The sequence below is a fragment of the Thunnus albacares genome, chromosome 15 (assembly GCF_914725855.1).
Source record: "Thunnus albacares chromosome 15, fThuAlb1.1, whole genome shotgun sequence".
NCBI lineage: Eukaryota > Metazoa > Chordata > Actinopteri > Scombriformes > Scombridae > Thunnus > Thunnus albacares.
This window is the reverse complement of record NC_058120.1, coordinates 22,492,346-22,516,095: the sequence shown is the minus strand read 5'-3', so window position 1 is coordinate 22,516,095 and position 23,750 is coordinate 22,492,346. Positions and strand designations below refer to the sequence as shown.

The 23,750-nt window shown below is 40.4% G+C and overlaps 1 protein-coding gene across 2 annotated transcripts in view; it reads left to right on the top strand.

Annotated features, from left to right (window-relative positions):
- Positions 1-1,985: 1,985 nt before the first annotated feature.
- The window catches only part of frmd6 (FERM domain containing 6), a 35,111-nt gene continuing 13,346 nt past the window's right edge, over positions 1,986-23,750 (top strand). Inside the window, exons 1-3 of one of the 2 annotated variants that reach the window (XM_044374315.1) lie at positions 1,986-2,082; positions 22,104-22,420; positions 23,552-23,642. In XM_044374315.1, coding sequence (XP_044230250.1) covers positions 22,322-22,420; positions 23,552-23,642 — 190 coding nt within the window. In that variant the 5' untranslated portion in view covers positions 1,986-2,082; positions 22,104-22,321. Of the gene's footprint in view, positions 2,083-7,904; positions 8,109-22,103; positions 22,421-23,551; positions 23,643-23,750 lie in introns of those variants that run through there. The other variant, XM_044374314.1, reaches the window with a different exon arrangement.

Here is a 23,750-nt window from a genome sequence, read left to right as displayed (position 1 = left end):
CAAGGTGTCCTGTGTTTGTGCACATCAGTCACAAGGCAACTGCTTGCTCAGGAACTTTTCACTGGCACATTTTAACCTTGACTGCCAGACAACACATAACATTAATATATATATGGTGGTTATTAATAGCACAAGTCACAATTTATTCACCAGCCCCAGGTAAAGAAATCTCATAGTCCAATTGTGTGCTATTTTTATCCCAGTGTTCGATACGTATTTACAATGACAACACGCAGCAAGGACTCAAAGTGACATGAAAAAATTATTGTCGACCCAACAGTGAAGCAGAAGATAAATCTGGTTGTGACAGCAAAGGATAAAGCTTGTGTTGAACTCAGCTTAAATTTGGCCCCAGGACAGCCATCCACCCGTTCCCTCTCTCTAACCTTGCTCAAAGGCACAACGACCAGCTGCGACTGACTAGCATCAAGTCACACAGAGTCCTTGATCTTTGGCTCTGGTCTACCACAGCAAAGTTGGGCCAGCACTGACAGACAGAGAAGATCAATAATCGTTTATGATTGTTATAAAAAGGTCCATTAGCCATCTATCTTACTAGTCTGTTCAGCACTCTCCTGTCCTGATCTTTTAGTGGTCAGAGAAGTCACACATGGGCAAAGCACATATAAATTTTGCATCACGCAATACTTTCAGAACTGCATTCAATACTTGTAATGAATTATTAATGGCATATACCCGTCAATGATCTTTATGAAAATAAGGGCAGTTCCAGTCAATGCTTGATTGTTTCAAAGTCAAATATCCTCTGTTTTAGAAGGTCACTCCTACTCTGACAAATGAGTTGTGGAGCAAAATAAAGGCAAATGGCAAAAAAAGGCAGTTAAATGTTCTTTTTAAGGTTTTAGTGAGCAGCTTTAGACCGTAGTTGACAAAATTTAACTCCCGACTACTAGCTGCAGTGACATTAGATGAATAATCTATGAAAACTGGAAATTATTCCATTAATACAATGATGATTTAATGCACTATCAATGAATAGAAGCATTTATAGTTACTATTTGGTGCTTTACGCACACATCTTTCCCTGGCACTCAGGAAATGATGCATTTTACTTGTGCATCAAAGGCAGGAGCTGCTTGTTTGGAATAAATAAAGAAAAAATTGACAAATGGAGCTCTATCTATCCTTCAATCTGTACAGATTTCATCACTACTTGCTTTACTGTTTGATGCTCAACCTGTGAGAAATTCAGTGTAAAAACACCACGACAATAACTGCTTCTTACTGAAAACATCCCCAGACTTGATAATTTTTTTTTTCTGAAATGGAGAGTATTTTGTATTACACTGATCTTAGTCTAAATGGACCAAACTGAACTAGGAATACAGTGCTGACAAAGTCCCAGGTGGCAGCGTGAATGGGGACAAGGCCAGGTATGACAGCTGGTGCTTGGATCTTGCCCGTATTGACTCTCAGCTATTAGCATGACCCCATGTTGCTACATGTGCCACGTGGATGCCGTATCAAAACAACAACATCCCTCTGTTCCCAGAAACACACACAGCCATACTGTATATCCTGACTCATACTACCACAGAGCCTTGCACACACTGAGATGAGACATTCAGATGATTCTCAGTGATGACAGTCTGCGAAAAGGTGGGAAAGAAAAATGACTCAGGTAAGATAAAGGCTTGATAAAATCAAGGACTTTTATGTAACCAGGGAGCTACCCCTCGCCTAGCTAGCCTCTGTTCATCTATGGTTAATGCTAAGAAAATAATGATAATGTTTTATCCAGCCTGGTCTCACCAAATGTTGTATGAATAACAATTTCTTAAAGATGCAGTATGTAGAATTTAGTGGCATCTAGCGGACTTGCCAGAAATGGAATATAATACTCATTAGTATGTTTTAATTAGTGTATAATCAGCTGAAAATAAGAATCTTTGTGTTTTTGTTACCTAAGAATGACCCCTTTATATCTACATAGGGAGTGGGTCTTCTTCCACAGAGCCTGCCATGTTGCTCCACCATCTTTCTACAGTAGCCCAGAATGGACAAACCAAACACTGGATCTATAGAGGGCCTTTTGTGTTTTTCGCGAGTTTCACAGCCACGGTAGGTTCTCCTTACACACTTGGAAGGGGAGGGTGAAGGGAGATGTATTCAGTTTGTTGCGATCTGCATCCTCACCACTAGATGCCACTAAATCCTACACACTGCACCTTTAAGTCATTTCGCGTGTCATTTCACACAATTTCGGTTGTAAATTCAGTCCACAAAAGCAACCTATAGTTATGTTTGAGTGACAGGGGAAGTGAGGCATTTCAGATGACATCAATATAGTGTAACTTTGCTTTGTTTAATTAGGTGATTTTAGCTTATTAGGAGGAGGCGAGTTGGGTGAATGTCTAGATGGTTAGTTGGCAAAAAGTTGCTAAAGCAGCAGGTGAGCACTGTTTGAGACCACTAACCTGACATTTTTACTGTCATGTTGGGACATTTTTACCACATTTTACCGATCATTTTAACCCAATCCATGATCTAACCAATGACGTTAAATGGCATGAAAAGCTATTTATACACCATCCCATAAGATCACGCTCTTTTATCCTTGTAAAAAAAAAAAGCAGAATGTTAAAATCTTACTGTCCTATATACTGACTATATTAGTAGATGCCATTTTACTTTAGAATAAAGACAGAAAATCTCAGTATCATTTTCCAGCATTTTAGAGGGTTAAAGATTAATGAAAGAAGATTTCTATGCTCACAGAACAGAACAGCTGATGGTCTAGGCTAATGCTAAAACTAGACAAACTGGACTCAAATTTCCATTTGCATTATTTTCCCACCTCTACTGGTCAATAACAGCACTGACAAGCTTTGGATTCTCCAAAAAATGTTAAATGAAAAACTACAACAATAATGGCAATCAAACAGTCAACTTATGTCCTTATTTTACTTTCAACTAATGGACTGAAATCTGCCTACGTGTCTGTTGAATAATTCAGATTTACTACAGCTTGGGTCTTATTTTTGTATGTTTAGCCATCATTGAGATAATGGCTGAGATGTTGGAACCTGGCAACATTGCAAAAGAATTTCAACAGCTAGGAAAAGAAGTACAAGCAAGAAATTTATTACCCAAACTGTCTGTTGTGAATAATCCAAATAAAGTGGTTTACATAATCTGGCTGCTGGACTTTCTTGCCTGAAACGTGTTGATGTTTAAACAAATCTCAGTTACTTTGGCGAGTGCATTATTATCATGACCATTAGAAATGATGGCCAAAGTAATGAAAATAATACCTAAGTTGCAATTACAGCAATGAATTGTTTGATCAATTGAGTTGAAAATGAACTATTATTGTTATTAACCATTTTTTGACAATTGAAAAATTGCTTGTCAATCGTTAGGTAAATGTATTGCTGGTTGCAGCTTCTAAAATGTGATGATTTGAGGCTTTTCTGTGTCACAAGTGATAGTAAACTGAATATCTTTGGATTGTGGACTATTGATCAAACAAAACACCATGAGCTCTATTAAATTCTAACAGGCATTTTTAACTGTTTTCTGAAATTTAATTAACAAAACAATTCATCAGTTAATTAAGAAAATAATAAATAGGTGTTGCAGCCCAAGTTGTAATAAACCCTTTAGGCTTGAGTCTTAAGACTGAAGACTGAAGATTTTTATCTGCAGATAGCCTGAAAGCCATTTTATATTATATTATATTATATATACTGATAGTACGCCAATATAGCTGTGTGTCTATAAATAAAATATTATGTCTTCTTGAACTATCCTCATGTGATGGTTTTGCAAATGATATCCCAGGCCAATGATGCCACCATAATGCTAAACTCTGCATCTGAACTGTGTATAATAGCAATAGTATTTCAGTATAGGCTTACATAAGCACATTGAATGAAAGCAGTATAGCATTACCATTGTGTATTCTTTTCACTGTACCATCTGGTGACTTGCACCCCTCCACCCCCCCTTCATCACTCTCTCACTTTCTTTCTCTTTGTTTATATTTTGCTTTCTCCCTGTTGTTGTCTGTGCGGCACCGTCCGTCCTCCAGTGAGAAGCGCATTGAGAGACGAGCTGGTGACTATGCAGATGTGAGCATGACTTGAATGATTTAGCGGCAAATGCTTGGCTCTTTTGTTTCAGCGATACAGGAGCCATTGTCTCTGCTAAACAATGAAAAAAAGGTCAAGGTGCTGTTGATGAGTTGCTCTTTATTAACAATGAGAACAAACAATTTTCAAGTCTAAGGGGAAAAGGGGGAAATATGTTGGGGAAATAGGGTGTTTAATATCAAAAGCTGCATCACAACAGTTTTGTGTGTATAAGAATTAGACAATATAACAAGCTGCCTAATCTCTGCACCAGGATTTCTGCTTACAATGCCATTACTGGTGCCTTAGAGAAATTAACAGATTCTCAGACAGCATCTGAAGAGGGTTTTGGCACAATAACTTAGATCAATGTCCTCATCTAGCTGTCTGCCTGCAGGGATGTCAGTAAGTTTCTACAGTACTGTTCTTCAACAAACTTTATAGTGCACCAGGGCTTTAGAATTACTGCTGCATTTTCCCTCCCAATATTGCAAGATGAGGACGTTCATTCTTAAAATTTTCAAGTGATCTGCTACAGTGCCGCACTCCAATAGAATTACTGTGCTCTAGAGTGCACCTCGTAGCTTTTCCCTTCACCATAACACTTTGTAATTCATCTTCCAAGCAGATATCCCTCCCCTATTTCCCTGATATTTCCCTGAGGGGTGAGAATATTGAATCAAGGATCTCATGCAACTGACCAGCCATCTGCCTTATTGCCTGAGAATAGATCTTTGTCCAAACTCATTCAAAACAAAATCACATAAAATAAACATGGTCAGCGATATCATTCAGAAAGTAATGTTTTATCTGGCTTTCAAAGCAGGGAGACTTCAACACTCTCTTGACCCAACACTAAGATTGGTATGTATCCTTACGTAACCAAGCACCAAATGACCACAATTAGACAACATCTGCTGGGCTTTGATTGAACGGACGGCTTCTTAGATTTCGAGTCAGCTTTCAAAAGCACATGTTTGTTGTCAGATTTAAACTGCAGCAGTTAAAACGCATTCCTTCGCAAAGGCAAAAGAAAAATAATCAAGTCATCAAGTTTAGTTCAAATAAGCACAATTGTCTAGCGTGCAGAAAGTTTCCAGTAAAGGAAAGTGAGGAATGCGCGGCCTCTCCAACAACACCACAACACCTTCCAAATACAAAAAGGTGACCACACAACTATTATGTTCTAACGAGAAAAAAAAAGGTGGCGGCAAATTTTGGTTTGGCTACAGAGATAATCCTAACCTGAAACCCCTGTCCACATACTTCTGTTTTAGTTAGTTAGTTCCAGTTAAGGTCAAATCTTATTGCTACAGCATACAGTGATATTTTAGACCATAGTAAGCTTACAATTTTGCGGCAAACATTTGGTGAAGGTCCCTTCCTCTTTCAGCACAACAATGGCCCTGTACACAAAGCCCGGTCCATAGAGAAATGATCTTCCCAGTTTGGTGTGGAAATACTTGACTGGCCTGCACATAGTTCTGACCTCAACTCCATCCAACACCTTTGGGAATAACTACAACAAAACAAATCCCTGCAGCCAAGTTCCTTATAGAAAGCCTTTCCAGAAGAGCAGAGGCTGTCATGGTTTTGAAATGAGATGTTCAGTCATCACATATGGATGCAATGTTCAGGCGTCTGCATAGTTTTGTTGTATCCTATTATGGTCTCCTCGAGCAACTACACTGAATCCTTATCTGCTTGCTCATCTGTATACTGCTTTAGATAAGATTGACTAAAATGTAAAATGTGGCGAGCCACAAAACGTCATGAATTGTGGCTCCAACCATGCTTGTGGGGGTTGAGAGTAGCTACATATGTCACATTAAGCCAAGGGAAGGGCTGATGGCATGGATATGGTGGGGTGGCGACTCATCTTACCCTGGGGAGACAGAAACGTAGAGAGAGTTATTTCAATTAGTCAGATACTGCCACAACAAAAAGCCCAACCTGCCCCCTGCTCCACCTCCAGAGAAAGCTAATCAAATCAAGACAGGGAGGATGCAGACAAAGACTGGAAGCACTCTGCAGTTTTAGAGGGAGAAAGAAGGGGGGATATAATCTGAGGTACATGTCAGGTGAGTCACATTTGGAGTGACATTCGTTAAAGTGGTTTTGGAGTATGTTTAGTAGTTCTACAGGGCAAAGACTCTTATTAGGGATGCAGGCCACAAGAAACTGGTGGGCAGAGTGAGAGAGAACAAAGAAAACTGCTTAGATTACCAAAATTATGAATGAAACAGTTTTAAATATGTTGCATAACTCAGTTGGTATTGTCAGCTTTAATGGTTTTTTTTATTGGGACATCACACACAATGTGTCACTCTTAATTATCCACCAAATTATGCTAATATTTACATTCTGAATCATTGTTTCTCACTTCTGAACATGACGGTAACCTGATCAGTTCAATGTCTGATCCAGGGATTATGGATTTATGGTCTGCAGTTTTTGGGTTTTTTTTTGTGAAGATAATAGTCTCAGGGTAGCTTTGTTGTTCACAGGTCCCTTTCTGATGTCACTTCAAAGCAATCTGGGCCAGAGGGGGTTTAGCCTGGCTTGACCAGCTTCACTTCTGCGCCCCTTTTCATGTTTGGCACTCCATTTCTCCGTCTGACAAGCAGTTAGAGCAGAGTCCGGCCCCCGAGCACTAATTATGGGTCAGCGTGTCAACAAAGGGGGGCCTCTCCCCACTTATAAACCCATGGCTGACATCATGAAGGGGGAGGATTGGTCTCTAGGAGAAATATGAGGATCCAATATACAAACAATTCATCTTAATAAACAAAGGAGATGAAGCATGTGTACATTTATTACTGTAGCACAGCTGGTGTCCACTCAGGGCCTAACATTTTTTCTCTCTGTATGGATGGCAGGGGATTATTTATCATTATAACATCCTTTCTGTTTCCCACATTCCTATTTCCCAAACCAACTGTACTTGTTGACTCATGTTTTTATTAGAAGTGAGAAGCACAAAATCTCCTTTATTGCTTGTTTATTCTACAGGCCATCAATGATTCAAGGTATAGCATAGCCTTGATATTTTAATACCCGGCAAGTAAGCCACTCAGAGACCTTATTGTGAATCATCTGACACAATTGTATTCGATTTAATTTATTTTTGATTTAAAGCCCATTTGATTTATTTTATTTAATTGACTCTCACAACAAATCTCTGCTATAATATCCATGTATATGCACTAAAGTTTTGACTGCTCATTAAGTTCAAAGTCAGCTTATGATAGGCTGCATTATGATAATTTTATGTCCCATGATATCACACAATTGGGTATTTTATAATTGGGTCTTGGTAAGATTTATGACAAGGTTACTACATTTTTTTCTGAATGATCTAGCTCAGAAAAGAAAAGGCACATAAAAGAAAACCAGCTGCTGGGTGTTGGTGATCTGGACGTAAAAATAAACTGGCCTACATCACAAAACTTTTCTGAGCGCGCTTTTAATACATACGGGCGACGCCGGTACTATTTCTCCCCGCCGCGGCAGAGTTCCAGTCCAGCACAGTCGGGAGGAATGGAATGAGAGGCAGCCGTGGGCGATACCAAATCTGACTGGCATTAGGGGGGATACGCAGCGAGTACCACTACATTTCTCAACATTAAAAGGCATAACTACCCACTAACAACATCAGGCATATTATCAACTGATTTTAATTATATATTAAGCTGTGACTATGACTATTTGACTCCGCATTGTTGATTTTAGCCAAGTATGAAATCTCCATCTTCATCCCGCTTCCCTCCTTGTACGCTCCCACTCACCGCACATGTATTTCTATCTGGTAGTTACGGCTCCAGCAGGGACAGAATGTGGCTGCCGTCGAAGGCGTCCGACCGACGACTGATCTCCGAAACTTACTGAACTCTTTTTTTTTTCTTTTTTCCTCCAAGTGTGGATTTTTGCTTTCTCTCCGCTTTCCTGAAAGAACACAAAGCAACCCGGTTGGATTAACATTCTTTAAGGGAATAACTTGTTTTCTCATTAAAGGTGAGTTTTGCTTTGAATATCTTTTAACGTTTTTTTTTTTGTATTTCTTCGCGCTGAGAATCTTAACGGTTACGAGTTTTTGCTAACAGTGGCCGTGACGTCATTTCAGCAACTAGAAGCCATTTAAATGTTTTAAAATGAAGTCGTTCATGTATATTAATGTATAGTTATCAGTTAATATGTGTGATTTAAACTGTTTGAAGCTGTTATAAAGCCAAGTTATGGGCAGCTAAGTTGCCTTGCTTCTTACCTCACCAACGGTGATGCTGCCAGGATATTTTACAAGGAATGTTGCCACGAAATATGAGGAACCAAGTCGAGTGTTTTCCTGTTAGTTTAGGCATTTTGTCTTTATTTTTACGCCTTTAACACATTTCATCTAGTAAAGTAGGGATAATTTATTTGATAGGAAGTTATTACTTCAAATGTTTGCCCACTTTTAACACCGTTCCCTTCTCTTGAGACCAGTCTGGTGCCCTCATGGAAAAGCAAATACGTCGTGTAGGAATGTCTTTACTCGTTGTATATTGACAGCAAAGTCTAAAATCATTTAAAAACTATAGCCGAAATTCCTCCCTTGTTATTGTTGTGTAATTACCATGCCACTAATGCCCCACACATCCAGCAACGTCACCTTCAGTTGTACCGCAAAGTGTTGCGGATGTCAGTACTTGAATGGCACAAAATGAAGTGTAACCTATGTTAATCGATCCTGTTTGGAGCTGCAAATTCCCGTCTGCTTTGCCATCACTTTGACCAAACTGCAAAGTGGTTTTGTTAGAACTCAGGAATGCCAACAATTCCCTCTTCTGTTTAATATTAGACCAGAGGGTAATCGGGAACAGAAAGGGAATGGGAATCCTCACGTTTTCCTACAAAGTTTAACTTTGACATTGATAGGGTCCACCACTTCTAAATGAATCAGATGGCTCGAGCTGTATCTAAATAATGTTACTTTCAAACCAGATTATCTTTACCCCTACCCTGTTTCCAGTGATGTTAAAGGTCAGAGTCAGAAGGTGAGGTGAGCACTCCCTGGAGCTACCATAGAGGCTTTAATATCTTGCTCCAGGGCACTTCAGCTCTGTTGTGTCCTGTGGTTTGTTTTAACTACTCTGTCACTCATATGTCCTTTGCCAAGTAATTAAAGGTATACTAGGCAGGATTTTCCTAAAAAACAATGTATAGACAAAATACAGAAGTAATCGCTCTCAATCATCATTTATGACCCACTAAAAGTGTGTGGCGGTGTATTTATCTGTAGAGGCTCTGCCCACTGCATGTATTTTCTTACTTTCTTATTAATTTGCTGTGTTTAGGACGCTTCTGAGTGTTACCCTTCAGGCGGTGGGTGTGTAGGACTTGTAGCGTAGCAACCAGGTTACATCACTGTCTCCGTCTCTCTCCTCTGCTCTCTGTCTCTGTCATGGACGTATAAAGAGCTCCAGGTCTGTGTGTCTGCTTGACCGAGGGCGGGGCTGAGCTACAGACACACACGCAGAGCAGAGAGGCCACAGCGGACGGGGTGAAGCACTGCATTCACACAAAATCTGGCGTTGCAGCACCTTCCCGCAGGGTTGTGCAGAGGTGTGGGTGTGTTAATTGGTTCTTTAGAAAGTAACCGCCATGAAACAATCAGAAAATAACGTTTTATTTATCTGATTCACGGCTTTGCTCTCGCCAATGCTGCTTGTTTTGTTCACTCACTCGCTAGCTCACTCGACCACTCTCCAAGGGGCCAACTTCGAATGCTAACTAACTTGCCGACAAATCCTGCATTGTTTACCTTTAATGTATTGTAATAAATCTTGTTGCACTATGTACAGACGTTGCACAATAATCTTTATTGCATTTCTCAAATTAGAAATTTACAAATGAAATCAAGATTCTTTGCTTGCTCTGCAGACATCAGCTCCAGTCAGGGTATCCCCTGTATTAGGATTGTTATTAACACTTGAAACTCATCCAGTACACATGGCAAACTAATCAGCTACCTTGTGTGGCCTACTCCTCAGCATATATGACATGCTGCTCAGGTCTCCATTCCAGCTGTGGTGGAAAACGGAAGAAAAACAAAGCATGTTTTTGTGTCTTGGCTCGCTGGTGTAACAGGGCAAAGTGAATGGGGGCCAAGAGACAAGAGAGAGATATGGTGCAGGTGCTGTCTGGACAGGAAGACTGCGGCTTGAGTAGGAAACAAAAAGGAAACGTGTGAACAAAGATGGTTGGTGTGTGTGTGTTGATGACTCATTCATATGAATCTGGGTAGGAATGTATGATGGGATGGCCCATAATTGCACAAGGCAATTCCCCATCCAACTTCACCAATTATTCTTTGTGTGTAACGGATATTGTGCAATCTGGTCTTGGAGTTTTTTTGTTGTTTTTTTCCTTTTCACCATTTTACTGTGCTGTCACATAGAAACCACACATGACATATGACATTTCTTGTCACATACGTGCTTAAGTGAATGCTGGATCTATTGTTTTTCTGACTTCATCTGCTATTTCCTCAGTATTAAACTCAGCATCAATAGCTCAACTTAAACCCTAGCCCCAGGGCTGGCTTTCTCTGATGCTAAAACTGATGCAGTGAATACAAAAACTGTTAGACACAGTACCTGAACTGAAGAAATGTCTCTGGTGCTATACACAGGTAACGGGTGATAACCTGTTCTACGCATTTTACATAATCATCTCCTCGCAATGCAAATTCTCCCAGGGAAGCCCGATACAAGTTCAGAGGAGATTTTCATACTGTGTTAGAAACTTGATTATTAAATGCTCCCTCCTGAATTTATCACTCAATCAGCTATTACTAAGAGGAACCATATTTTGAATCTCAGGACAGGAAAGAGGGTGCCACAGCTTCATGAGAAAGGATGAGATTACTAATATTGCTGTAGAGAAGGAGGAACTCTCTTACCATCCTATTGCAGGTGTTATCGCCAATGCACTCTACAGTATGAGGGTGTCTGTGAAGTTAGATGTTCTTCTTGGTGTAAGCTATACAGGTGCCCTGGGCTCTCCACTGCTATCAGTCTACACTATCTAGCTCATCAGACTGCTTTTGGATGCATGCATTGTATCTCAGGAAAGTGAGGTTTTTATAGTGTTGAGAAAAACAGAGGGATAACAGAGTAGTGACTATGTTTTTAAAAATTTAACCTTGTGTTTTGACTTGATTTATGGTCTGAAAATGATGCAAAGAAGACCGCACAAAACCTGATTTTATGTAGGGTTGGGTACCATTCACATTTGAACCGATACCCACACTGGTACCTGGTATTTGGTACTGGTACCCAACGATACCTTTTTTTGGTACTTTACTACCTTTGTAATAACAAAAATGTCATTGAAGCTGTAAAAAATAAGTCCAAACTTCTCAATTTCAACATTATTTATTAAGAACATTTTCTTGTGTACGGTAAAATAAACAATAAATAATAAATTAATAATAAACAAGGTAAAATAAGTTGTTTAGGTGACCTGTTGGAAATGTTCTGTTTGCCGAAAATGGCCTAATAGCCTGTTGTCTGCAGCTCTTCATCAACCATTGGTACTGTTCCTCTCTGCAGTATTTCTAACTGATCCGATGAACAAATAGCGCTAAATATCCCCAGATCTTGGTTTGTCGACTTGTTTTTATTGAAGAATAGCTCCGCTAACTTAGCGGAAAAACACATTTAATTTCCTATAAATTCTTCACAGTAAAAGCCTTCCATTAGTTTGTCAGTGGACAGCTTTTAATAAAAAATGAAAGCAGCAGGAAATGTTTTCATCAGCAGTAACTTAACACTGCTCTGATACGGCTGAAAGCGATCAGGAAACAGTAAAATGAGGCTGATATCAGAAAGTACAAACAGGAACGCAGGAGAGAAATTTCAGGCGTACGTGTGTCTGTAAACTAGGAGGGATTTTTCAAAAGGCTCATAAGGACTCTTATCAATATTTATTTGAATTCACAACACAACCCGCTCTCAAAGTACCGAAATTAGGTACCAATTGATCTAACGTGAATAGGTACTCAGTAATACCAACGTAATTCGGTCAGTACCATTAAAAGTGCTGAGTTCGCTACCCAACCCTAATTTTAGTTGCATGCTTTTTCTGCAACTGCAGGAATGTTGCATGACTCCTCATATCCGTGTCTCAAGCGCACCAAAGGGGACAGAAGAAAAAAAAAGGGTCAGTTCTTCCGGCATTTGTCTTCCTTTCTCCCTTTTCCTTAGATTGTATGTTTTTTTTTCTCTGGTTTCTATAGTGAAGCTTGAGTCCTTTGAAGGAAGTGGACCAGAGAGATTTAACCTGCCAGCATCCCCTGAGGATATTATCGGCTTATCTCACACGCTTCTCACTAAAGCTCTCAGTGTTTCCTGAAGGATATTTTGTCGATTTTGGTAGGATTGGTGGCAGGTGGACATGCTACTGAGACCCAGGTTCAGTCTAGATACCACAGTTATCCTGTAATTCCAACTGTCAGTCTAGTATTGGTTTTGCTGAAGGCTGTGGATAGCCCGATGCTATAATACTACCAAGTGATTGGGAGAGATGAATTCATGCATGTTTGTTGTGACACACTCTGCCAAGCTTCAAACATTTACAGGGTGTTTTTTTCTTTCAGTTTCATGGAATGCAGCAGATAACTTTCGGCACAGTTAAAACGTTTTTCCTGAGAAAAAGAAAGCCACGCCACATTTCAGTCTTGTGACTCTCCTCAGGTGTGACAGTGTAAACAATAAGAGACAATCCTGCTACAAAAGTTTCACACAGGAAACAGATCAGATCACCTTCAACAGCCCTTTTGACTCTGTCAAAACAGAAGATCTTTAAACAAAACAGCAGGGTTTGGTTGGGGTTTGTTATAATTGCAGCCCGTTTTTTAACCCTCTCCTTTAAAGCTGCTTGCTCTATTTTGAGCATACGTAATGGTCGGGTTGACATCTCCGCGGTGTGTTGCACTGGGATTGCTAGTTTTGCAGAGTTACTCATGCACAGTCCAGGCCTGAATGCTGGGCGGGGAGCGAAGGGAGCGACTGCTGACTCTGTTCTAACATGTCTGGCAGTGCCGGCGGTTTGAGATGCTGTGTGTGTGTGTGTGTGTGTGTGTGTGTGTGTGCGTTCTCTCACTCCTCGCTCCTTGGTCAGAGCCACATGGAAGCCAGATGTCATGGATGTTGAAATAATTTTTCCATAAAGGTAGCTGAGCTTAAGTTGCAATTCATTGAGAACTCTCCAAGTTCTAACTTTGCTTCTTGAGCTCTGTTACTTTTTTATTGTTGTAGATAAATAACCATTTCACCTCATCATTTCTTACATGTTACAGGAAGTGACTTTAACTTGGGATGGGGGGAAAACGATTCACACAAGAATGATTCACAGTTCCTATCTTCTACAATTCTGAATCCATTCACAGAAAGTTTGTTTTTGTAGGTTATTAATAATGTTATGTTGACTGTAGAGGCTCTACTCCACTGCGAGGGCACTGTGCAGCAGCCAGATGGTGAGCAGCACACACACTGTATAGTGATCTAGTTCGTCTTCAAACAAGTCAAGTGTTTGGATCCCCTCCACACATGTATTAAGACATATAAAATTACTCTGCTTGGAACAATAATGTGTGTTTGATATGTTTTTTCCACAAAAAAAGTATAATTACCACGTTGAAATCCTTAAAATTGCATCTACTCCTTCTCCCTCATTAAAAAGTCCAGAATCCATGAATAATGGATGCATGCTTCAAGTTTCCAAATCACACTTGTGTAAGTTGAATATTGGACCAGGATTGGCTTCCAAACTAGTTGTGATGTCACAGATCATGCTCATAGGCCCACCCCTAAAAATCAGATTTACAGTGAGCGCAGAGAAAATTTAAACTTTGAGCAGATGAATGCGAAAAGAGGCTTCTACTGTCAAACTCTGCACATACATCATTCTGCACAGTGAAGCTCAAACATCCAACTGTAGGAGTAAGAAGAGAAACGCAGTTCTGAGTGGAGAAGGACTTTAATGATTAGCTTTTCAAGATGTATGGACTGCACAATGTAGTGGATAACGATGGCTTTCCTTGGTGTGATGTAGGGCTGCATTCAGACCAACATCAGCCCTGCATGAAAAAATGCAGTCCTCTTATCTTTTGAATGGAGGAAGCACAGCGGGGGTGACAACACAGAGAGCCCCGGCAAAACAATGCAAACAAAAAAGTTGAACCTAGCTCAACTTTTGCTGCAATGCAACATGACGTAATTCGGCAAGGCGCTGCGTTGACTAGTCACATACTGGACATGCAAGCGCACATTCCTGTTGGATTATTATTATTATTATTTCATATTTCTGCTGTTTACCTTGCGATTGTCGCGGCAAAACATGAAATAGCAATAACTTTCAAGAGATGTAAAATCCTGTCTGTGAGTATTACAAACTGTTGTGCAATATTTTGGTGTCTGATAAGCCTTTAAAAGTATTAATCTTTTACTCCAACTAGCCTTCCTCGATCATATTTCATTGTCTCACTGGTACTTAAAACAACACGCCCTCATCAACACCGCTACGTACAGTTAGCTTAACTGTCAGTTTTGTTTCATATTGCATTGCAGTAATAACTGAAAATAATTAAGTAAAAACATGATTCTCAGAGAAGGAAAATAGTACCTCTTTTCTATTTATCGAATCGTGACACCAAGAATCTGAATCTAATGAGATTCCCAAACATTCCCACACCTAATTTTAACCTTTATCTGTCCATGTAGCCTTCGCCACGAATGAGCACTTCTCTTTGTAGTGATAGCTGATACCATAAGTCTTTAACCGTTGGCCAACAAATGGTTATACTGTGGCAGTTGATCAAGGTTGTTACTGAAGGCTTTCATTGTCACTTTCATTATTATATCTCCATCAAGAATGAGGGTGACTCATGAAGCAGGAAGACGCTCCAGTTTCTTAATCCGGAGTGATTCGTGGACAAAGGATGCAAGACTAATTGAAAGTCAAAAGCCCAATGATGTGAAAAGTCTTTAAAATTCCTTTCCAATGAGATTACCTCTCCAGTGAATTCAGATAATGTGCACTAAATATTGCAGCTGCATTTACTACATGAGTTGCATTTTAGCCTGAGGCTGCCCACCATCCACTCCTCAACTTATATCTGTGAATTATATAACAGCATAACAATTACAGTAGCGTGCTGTGTACAACAGCTGACCTTCAGCAGTTAATGAGCGTGACATTTTAATTCGTGTTTGATTGACACACAGGAATTAGCCTCACAGATCTTGGATTTGTATGAGCAAACGTCTAAATTATGCTCTTATCTTTACTGGGTCTGTCTGTGCTGTGGATAATTACCATAATTAATATCCTACATGTCAACAGTGTGCGATAAGTCCTTAAAAATCTTTTAGCTTGACTCTGCGCCAGAAACAGATTGTTTACCCTCCCTGCTAGCTGGGTGGAAATAGAGGAGGAATTTTGACAGTCAACATTCAAATATCTTGTAGATGATCTGAGAGGCAGAGGATCATGGGAATCAAGGTCTTAAATAGAGCAGCGTGTTTTCCCTCCGCATGAGATTAGGCTTTAAGGCTAAAAACACACACACAGGGCATCCAGGTATTTATGGGGGAGAAGGGAAACATGCTCAGCAGGCTCTATTAATATCAGCAACTTGTCACAGTTATTTGTTTACACCGTCTATATACTGTTGACAGCAAAGAAAGGCAAATACATAAAAGACAGCATTATCAGAGTCAGAGCAGTTTTATTTGCCAAGTACAATACACATACGAGCATGTTTCCGGTGCAAAATGACAGCCACTTCCCGACATCACGACAAGCCAGCCAGAATTCAAAATAGATGTTTAGACGATCCAGAATTAGTGGTTCTGGTGGTCAAGCATGTCGCCAAACGCTAACATGCTTTTTCCTGTTTATTTTTTAACACTCTGCCCCTCCTTTCAGTGTATCAGAAGGTTTCACAGAGAAGAGAAGGGATGTTTGGCTGGCGAGCCTCACTGTGAAGGCTAATGCCATCTTGTGACCAATGTGATTTAGAGCTACTCGTCAGCTCAGCAACATTTCTCATCAGCTGAATAAACAGATATCTTGGCTGGGAGCTGAGGGGAAAAAAATGACCTGTTCCCACTCAGATCCAGTCTTTGGCACTATTTATAAAAGTCATGCTCTTTGAAAGGGAGCCCTTTAAATATTTCAGCAAGGGCGATTTGTGTCAGCATCTGCAACCCATGTAACAGGCCTCTTTCCTGATTGGTGGAAATTAGATTTTCTTTGTCTTTTTGCCACTTACGATCCAGCCCATTATCAAGTCTTTTTTAGCTCCTACACCAGTTCAACTCCAAGAAATAAAAAGGCATAAAATATAGAATTGGATTTGATTTTATGGTTAGTTAGGTGAACTTTTAAATGGCTGCAGGTGTTGTTAAGAGATTTGTTGAATGTCTTTGCATTAGATATGAGTCCTGAGCCTACCTGTAGTGTTTTTTTAAAGATCTAAGATAATAACAGTTCAGTTTAGTTTAGTTTTCATACGTCAACTTAATTAAACTTAATTAACATAGCAGTTTAAACATTCACAGGGTATCTTACTCTAAATGCTTTACAATACAGGGAGAAATACAACAAAGTAAAGTAGAGGACATGAAAATAAACTTATATTAGAGCTTTTTCCAGCTTCTCAAATGTGAGAGTTTGTAGCTTTTTCTTGTTTTCCTTTATTGTAAACTGATTTGCTGTTCATCAGGCCCAAAAAAATAATTAAAGACGTCACCTTAAGCTTTAGGAAATGATGAATGGTCGTCTTCACAATTTTCTGACCTTTTATAGACCAAATGATATAAAAACTGTACATTTTTCTTGATAAACTGACAATGAAAATCATTAGTTGCAGCACTAAATTGTATATTCATGATATTCAGTGCATGGAGAGATGACAAACTCCTACAGAGAGACAACAAACAATGGATGGCTTCAGAAGTAATACAGCCAAAAGGTCAAAGTCAATATTCTAGTTTAGGAAAAGTAATGAAAGAAAGTCAGTTGACTAGGCTTTTCTGTACCTGAACATACAGTGACTCTACCTGAATGGTCACGATGCAGTAAACTCATCCATTAAGTTTTGAATTGTATTAAACCAAACAAAATCAATTAGTTAAACTGAAAAAAACTTATGTGCAAACACATATTTAGCTCCAGATCTGAGCCTTCCCCAAGGATTACAGTTAATGTGTGTTTTTCCAGGTTTAAGGATGCTGTCAGGGGATGCAGTTTGTGGGCACATGGAGACGGTGGCGGTGCTGCTCGTTGTGTGCATCAGGAATCAAAGGCCGCCATTGTTGGAATGAGAAGCAGATGTTAGCGAGGAATTCTCCTGACTGCAGCAGTTTTTTCTTTTTTCATGCCTAAGCTTTGAATGCTGCCTCACTCCATCTCCCTCCCCTCTGCTCTCTCTCTCTCTCTCTATGTGCTCACTGCTGTATTTATTCATCCTGTGCACTCTTCTTTTCCTCTCTCTTTTTTTTTTTCAGCTTTGACACATACTGTACCTGCAGCTATTCTTAAGTCAGCGTGGTGACAGCCTCCTCCGGTGGGTCTGAGGAAGTTTTTCTCTTGGCTTCACCATCCTCCGCTCCTGTAGTTCTGCAACAGTTGGGGCATACAGACTCTCCACCCCTCTGATGTCAATGGAGGAGGGAAAGAATGAGAAAAGGGAGACGCATAGTTGTGACAGGGGCCCTTTCTCTGTATCCCAGTGTGGGATTTGGTGTCATGCCTGACTCTGAGGTTTGCCACGTTGACAGAATCCCTGTTTCGGGCTGAAAGGCAGGAGGAAGCTCAGTTGGGTGCTTTTTGTGTGTGTGTCTTTACATGTGTTACATGTGACTTCAGTGTTGCATCACACTTTGCATGGCAGTGAAGGGGGGGTGGTGGAAAGCAGCAGTAATTTCATTATCCAGCACTCCCTTTCCTCACGGTGCAGAACGTGTAAGAGAATCCACCCTTTCATTTCACGGCGGTGAACGTTGACATTCCCTCTGTGGTGATGTCTCATGTGTAGACCAGACATGACACAATAGACCTTTAAACCCATTAGAAATGACTATACTCAGTTATGTCTGAATTATCCCTTGTGTCTGCATGAGACCAACATGATATCCACTTTCAACGTTAGCATTCAACGTTGTTATAAACAAGTCATTACTGGGATGTATCTGTTGAAGTCAGGAATCATATTTCTGGCTGAAAACAATATGATCTGACTTCAACGGGGCCTGCTTCAAGGGCCATTAAATTTTGCTGGATGTGTGAATGTTTCCACCTTGTACACCCTGTAAAGATTTCAAACCATGGCTATAAAAAAACCAGGCTGAGACAAATAGTTTTTAAAATACTTCTTTAAACTGTTGGGGGTTGTAGGTGGATGGTTGTAGATGCAGTAGCATCAGCTGAGTAGTTCTAAAGAAAACCAAATACTTTTCTATGATATCATAAGACTACATCCAAACTAAGCTGTCTAAACCAGGAAAACACTGTTTACATGTGAGCGTCCAGACTAGCAATTTCTGGTAATTTTTGAAAAGCTCACTGTCCAGACTAAAACACCTCAAGTAGGACAGACACAGCTGACTTGAGTCTTAGCTGTCATTTCCTCCATTCTGTCCCTCCTGCTGCTCCCCAGCATCACTCACACAGTGTTTAATTATAGCCAAACTCACAGTTTAGCTTTGTCATACTTAAACATGAGGCTGGCATTTTCAGATTCATCCACTCTGGAGATTGTTTTTTAAGAGATATGTATTTCATTGTTTTAAATATGCTTTGGGGCATTTTTATCATTATTGGACAGCTGAAAGTGGAGAAGCAGACGGGAAACTAGGGGACAGAAAGGGGCATGACATGCAACAAAGGTCCCCTGCCGGTGTCAAAACAGGACCATTGCAGCTATGTGGCATGTAACAGTTCAGGACCATTCAGAGATCTGTATTTTTGTGTTTAAAAATGTTTGCCTTTGTTTTTAAATGTAACTACATATCGGGGTACAGCGGCTATAGAGCTCCCAGGTGGTGGACCGCAAGAAATGTGATTGGTCAGCTTCCAAGTTTCCAAGACCAGTAGAGATTGTTGATAGTGAAGAAAACGTTAAGTAGTTAAAGGGAATAGTTCGACATTTCGAGAAATATTCACTGTCTTGCTGAGAGTTAGAGAAAATTGATACTGCTCTGATATATGTCCGCTAAATATGAGGCTACAACCAGCAGCCTGTTAGCTTAGGACAAAGACAGAAAGAAGGGGGAAACAGGTAGCCCCACTTTGTCCAAAGGTAACAAACTCCACTTACCAGCTCTAATTACCATGACAGAATCACAGATTGTGGCTTTGTGGTCGTTGGACTATTTCTCTGTCGGACAAAGTGACTTTTTGGAGTCTCCACTGGTTACGTGACAATTTTGACAATATTGTGTCATGCATTTACAAATGCCCAGCCCACATGGGCTTACAAGACACTATTTAACAAAAAAAAGACCAGATCTTGCATCCCGTATGATTTACAATACCACTATCAAACAAACAAACCATCCTGTCTTTTTCCAGGCTTTAGAAACAAAATATGCCAACTTAAAGACACTAAAATTAAACAGCCAGTCCATCTTTTCTTCATCAATGCTCAAAATATTCCTGAATTTGTATCATAAATTTCACTCATAATTCTCATAACTCTCACTCTCATAACTGGGACAGCACAAAAGAAAATGTGATTCATCCTCAACTTTTGTTCACACAGCTCACACAACTGTCCTCCTCCTCCTCCAGGATGTTTTTAAGCCTGCCAACTTCCAGAGCCAAAGGGAGGGTCAGTATTGAGACAAAGCAAACCTTCACTCTATATCACGTGTGGGGAATATAATTAAAGCTTGATACACTATGAAGTGTGACGTCTGATCACACACAGACGTCTAGTGTTGCGGTGGTGTTATCAACGGGTGAAAGCCGACACCGAGCTAGAAATCCGTTTTCCGGTACTTTGTCTGATCCATTACCAACCTTAAAATATTATATCTGTCCTGGCTCGCTGGCAGCACTCTCATTCTCTGGAGGCGAAGCAAGTGATGTATGGAAGTGATCCAATTAAATAGATCCCACTTCTAATTAACCCAATGGCATCACACAGCTCAGCTGTTCTATAGTAGCACCTGACATATGGTCATGGCAAGAGAGCAGGAACATACTGAGTGTGTGTGTGTGCATGTGTGTGTTTGTGTGTGTTGATGGGCTTGTGGATGCATCTGATGCACATGTGTCTCTGTTTTGTCTTCATGTACATGTTTATGTGGGAGTGTGTGACTGAGTGAAGTAAAGAGGTGTTTAGTCAATGTCAGCAGCAGCGCAGAGAGCCGTCCCAGTCATGGCTCATCAGCAGACTTTGCTGAGTAGCTGGTTGCCCGCCACAGTGCACATCCAATGACCAGCTTTAATGAGAACTGATGCTGTACGTCAACAGTATGTGTATTTATGGCCCGTTTGCCCACAATGCTCCCTGTCTCTGCTGCAACATAGCGTTGTTGTATGTCAACAGGAGGCGTACTGAATGGCTTCTTAGTCCAAAAAGCACTTTCTGACTTTGCAGCAGAAGTCCAACTCTACAGTTAATGCCGTTGTTTATTGGTATCAGTCTGGTTGGTAATTTAAGTGTTGTTTCCACAGCTGAAAGATGGTCGTTTGCTCCTGGCTTCATTAAAGTAACGATTGATTTTAAAGCATGTTTTTTTTTTTTTCTCTTTTACAGCGTTTGAAAGCAAAACTAACACTGCGTGCCTTAAATTCACATTTTTATGTCTTTGAAAAGCTGTGAAACCTGTATTTTTGTTTATGGTATATTGGTACAATGGCTAACAGAAACTCTCAGAGTCAAATTCCTCAGCTCTGTGTGTTGTGAAGAAACCTAAATTCTCCAACTGCGTCTTTTCAAATGCTAATTGTTTGTCACTCTGTAATGTGATCTGTTTTTAATGACAACATGGCTTAAAGGTGAGTGACTTTCAACAGGAAGAAGTGATGATCAGGATTGATTGTTCTTTAACATTCTTTTGTCTGGTCTGAGACTTTTCACACCCGCCGAAGGTCTCACACGTCCTCGGGTGCTGTTCATGCTGTGAGCTACGTGCTGCTCACACGACAACTGTTAAAGTTGGAGGTGTGTCGCTGTGTGTGTGTGTGTGTGTGTGTGTAAGATGAATATAGTTGGTAGAGGACAAGGGGACAAACACATTGCTGTCATAGAAAAGAATATCCGACTTGACTGAGGTGCAGGATGAAGTAAAAATTCAGAAACACATTGTCAAAACATTGCACACTTAGAATTCAGAGTGCAGATATTCTTTCACCTTCTTATAAAGATGTTACATGTGGATTTCAGCAGACAGTAAAAACAAATGAAGTCAAACAGCTGAAAGCATGTCAACAAAACTGAATGAGTTGACAAATGTGATGCCAGGAGGAAAACTGTTTGGCTTACAGATTACACCCTTTACACCCGCGCGCATTCGTTTCTTAACAGCAGTTCAAGTCAAGCATGGTAACACGTTTCTTTTGTTGTATTTCTGATTTGGTAAAAAATGCCCTAAAGTTAAAGTTCAAATCTGGTTTTGTTGTGTTTTATTTGAGAGAGTTATACAAATCAGTAACGCTCTGCTTTCTAAATACCATCATTACATTTCATCAGTTCCTCTCCAGACAGATGTTCACATGTTCCTCAGGAGTCACTGACATTCCCCTGCAGTGAAGTCACGTATTCATGGACACTGAAGGAACACAAATAGGAATGCTGGCCTCCTTTTTTTGTCTTTTATTTCTACTATCCTCTCAGACTTTATTAGCAGGAACAGCTTTTCTCTTTTTAAATGCTAATTTGGATCTTCAAACAACTTCATCATTTTCATCTTAACTAACTTTCCATCCTTTCTCCTGTCTGATTTGTCTCCACAGTGGCTGACTGCAGCTCGGGTCCCCATGCCCTGCCTTGTGTGTGCTGTTTGGCCTGCTGAGCCCATAGGAGCTGGTGTGTCTGTACTGGGTTGCAGCTGAAGCCGGACTACAGCTACCGGGTGGTGGTGCCGGTGCCTGTGGTGGTGCAGGCGGGTCGTCAGAGGGCCTAGAGCCCCAGTAGCAGGCGGAGGCGCCTGTCCTGTCCCAGCCACACGAAGATGAACAAACTGAACTTCCACAACAACAAAACCATGCAGGACCGCCGCTGTGTCTGTGTTTTTCTGCCCAATGATGACACACTCAATGTCATAGTCAATGTGAGTAGACATGTACAGCTGCTTTAAAAAAAAAAAGAAAAGGCAGATCTTGTAGCTTTAAATTTTAAAATAGAAAGTCTTTATAGATGCGTCCAAGAATTCACTGCACCCTGCGAAGAAATAATCCCACACATCACCACCTGTCAAAACACAACTCGTTTTTACATGTCAGTTCTTGTCAAATTAAATAAACAAGATATAAAGTCTTAATTGGTACATTTCAGAGGTATTGGTAGGTGGATTTTGTAGAGAGTCAGGCTAACTATTTCCCCCATTTCCAATCTTTATGCTAAGCTAAGTTTAAGCTGCTGCTGGCTGTAGCTTCAAACCCAGATAGCATGCGGAAGTGGACCACTTCAGGCAGCAATGCGGCACTGCTGGCCTTCTTCTGGCCACAAAATGGATGTGAGCCTGAAGTGGCCCACATGTAAAATAGCAAATATGGCCCAAATATCCCAAATCAAACATGGCCCTTTTTTGGTAAAAATGCGGTGCTCTCAGGTATGTGTGTTCTGGATGTTGGACAGTTCTGGTTTATCTGGTTTGTTCTTGGTTGATATACGGCTGGCTTGTGGCCCAGATCTGGGAAGCAGGAGCGGACCGCCCAAGTACCATCATTCCATGAGGTATGTGGGCCAGATGAAAGTGCCGCAAGTGTCGGGTGTGGGCCTGATCTGGGCCACAGCAATTTTGCTATCTAGGTATTCACCGTACATACATGAAAGTGGTATCAATCTTCTCATCTGACTTTATGCAACAAAGTGATTGAGTTTCCCAAAATGTTAAAGTATTCCTTGAAGTTTTATTTCATAATGTATTGTGGTCAGTATTTCTTGGCTGTCAGTTGGTATTTGCTGTGGTGGAAACCTCAGGAATTTAATCTAAGCCAATTAACAGCTGTTTAATTTCTGTGTTCCCACTTCAATTAGAATATTTGTAGGCCTGCACAACAGATCACAGGAAATGAAACATGAACTTACTGGGCTGCATATGTGGCTCATAACAACATGAGATACATACCAGACATTAGCAGCGGGGTTACTCATGTGATATTTTTTGTGTTATTTATATTTTGAATAACCTCAAAAGCTAAATCAGAGCCTCCTCCTCTTCTTCTTATCTCCTCCTCAGGTGAAGACCCTGTGCCAGGAACTGTTGGTCCAGGTGTGTGACCTCCTGAGGTTGAAGGACTGTCACCTGTTTGGACTCAGCGTTATTCAGAGTAAGACTTCTCATCTCAGGGATTCATTCAGGAGAAACAAACAAATGCTTCCTACGTCTGTTTGTGCATTTCCATAAGTTGTTTGGTGGCGTGCTGAACACAGTTTAT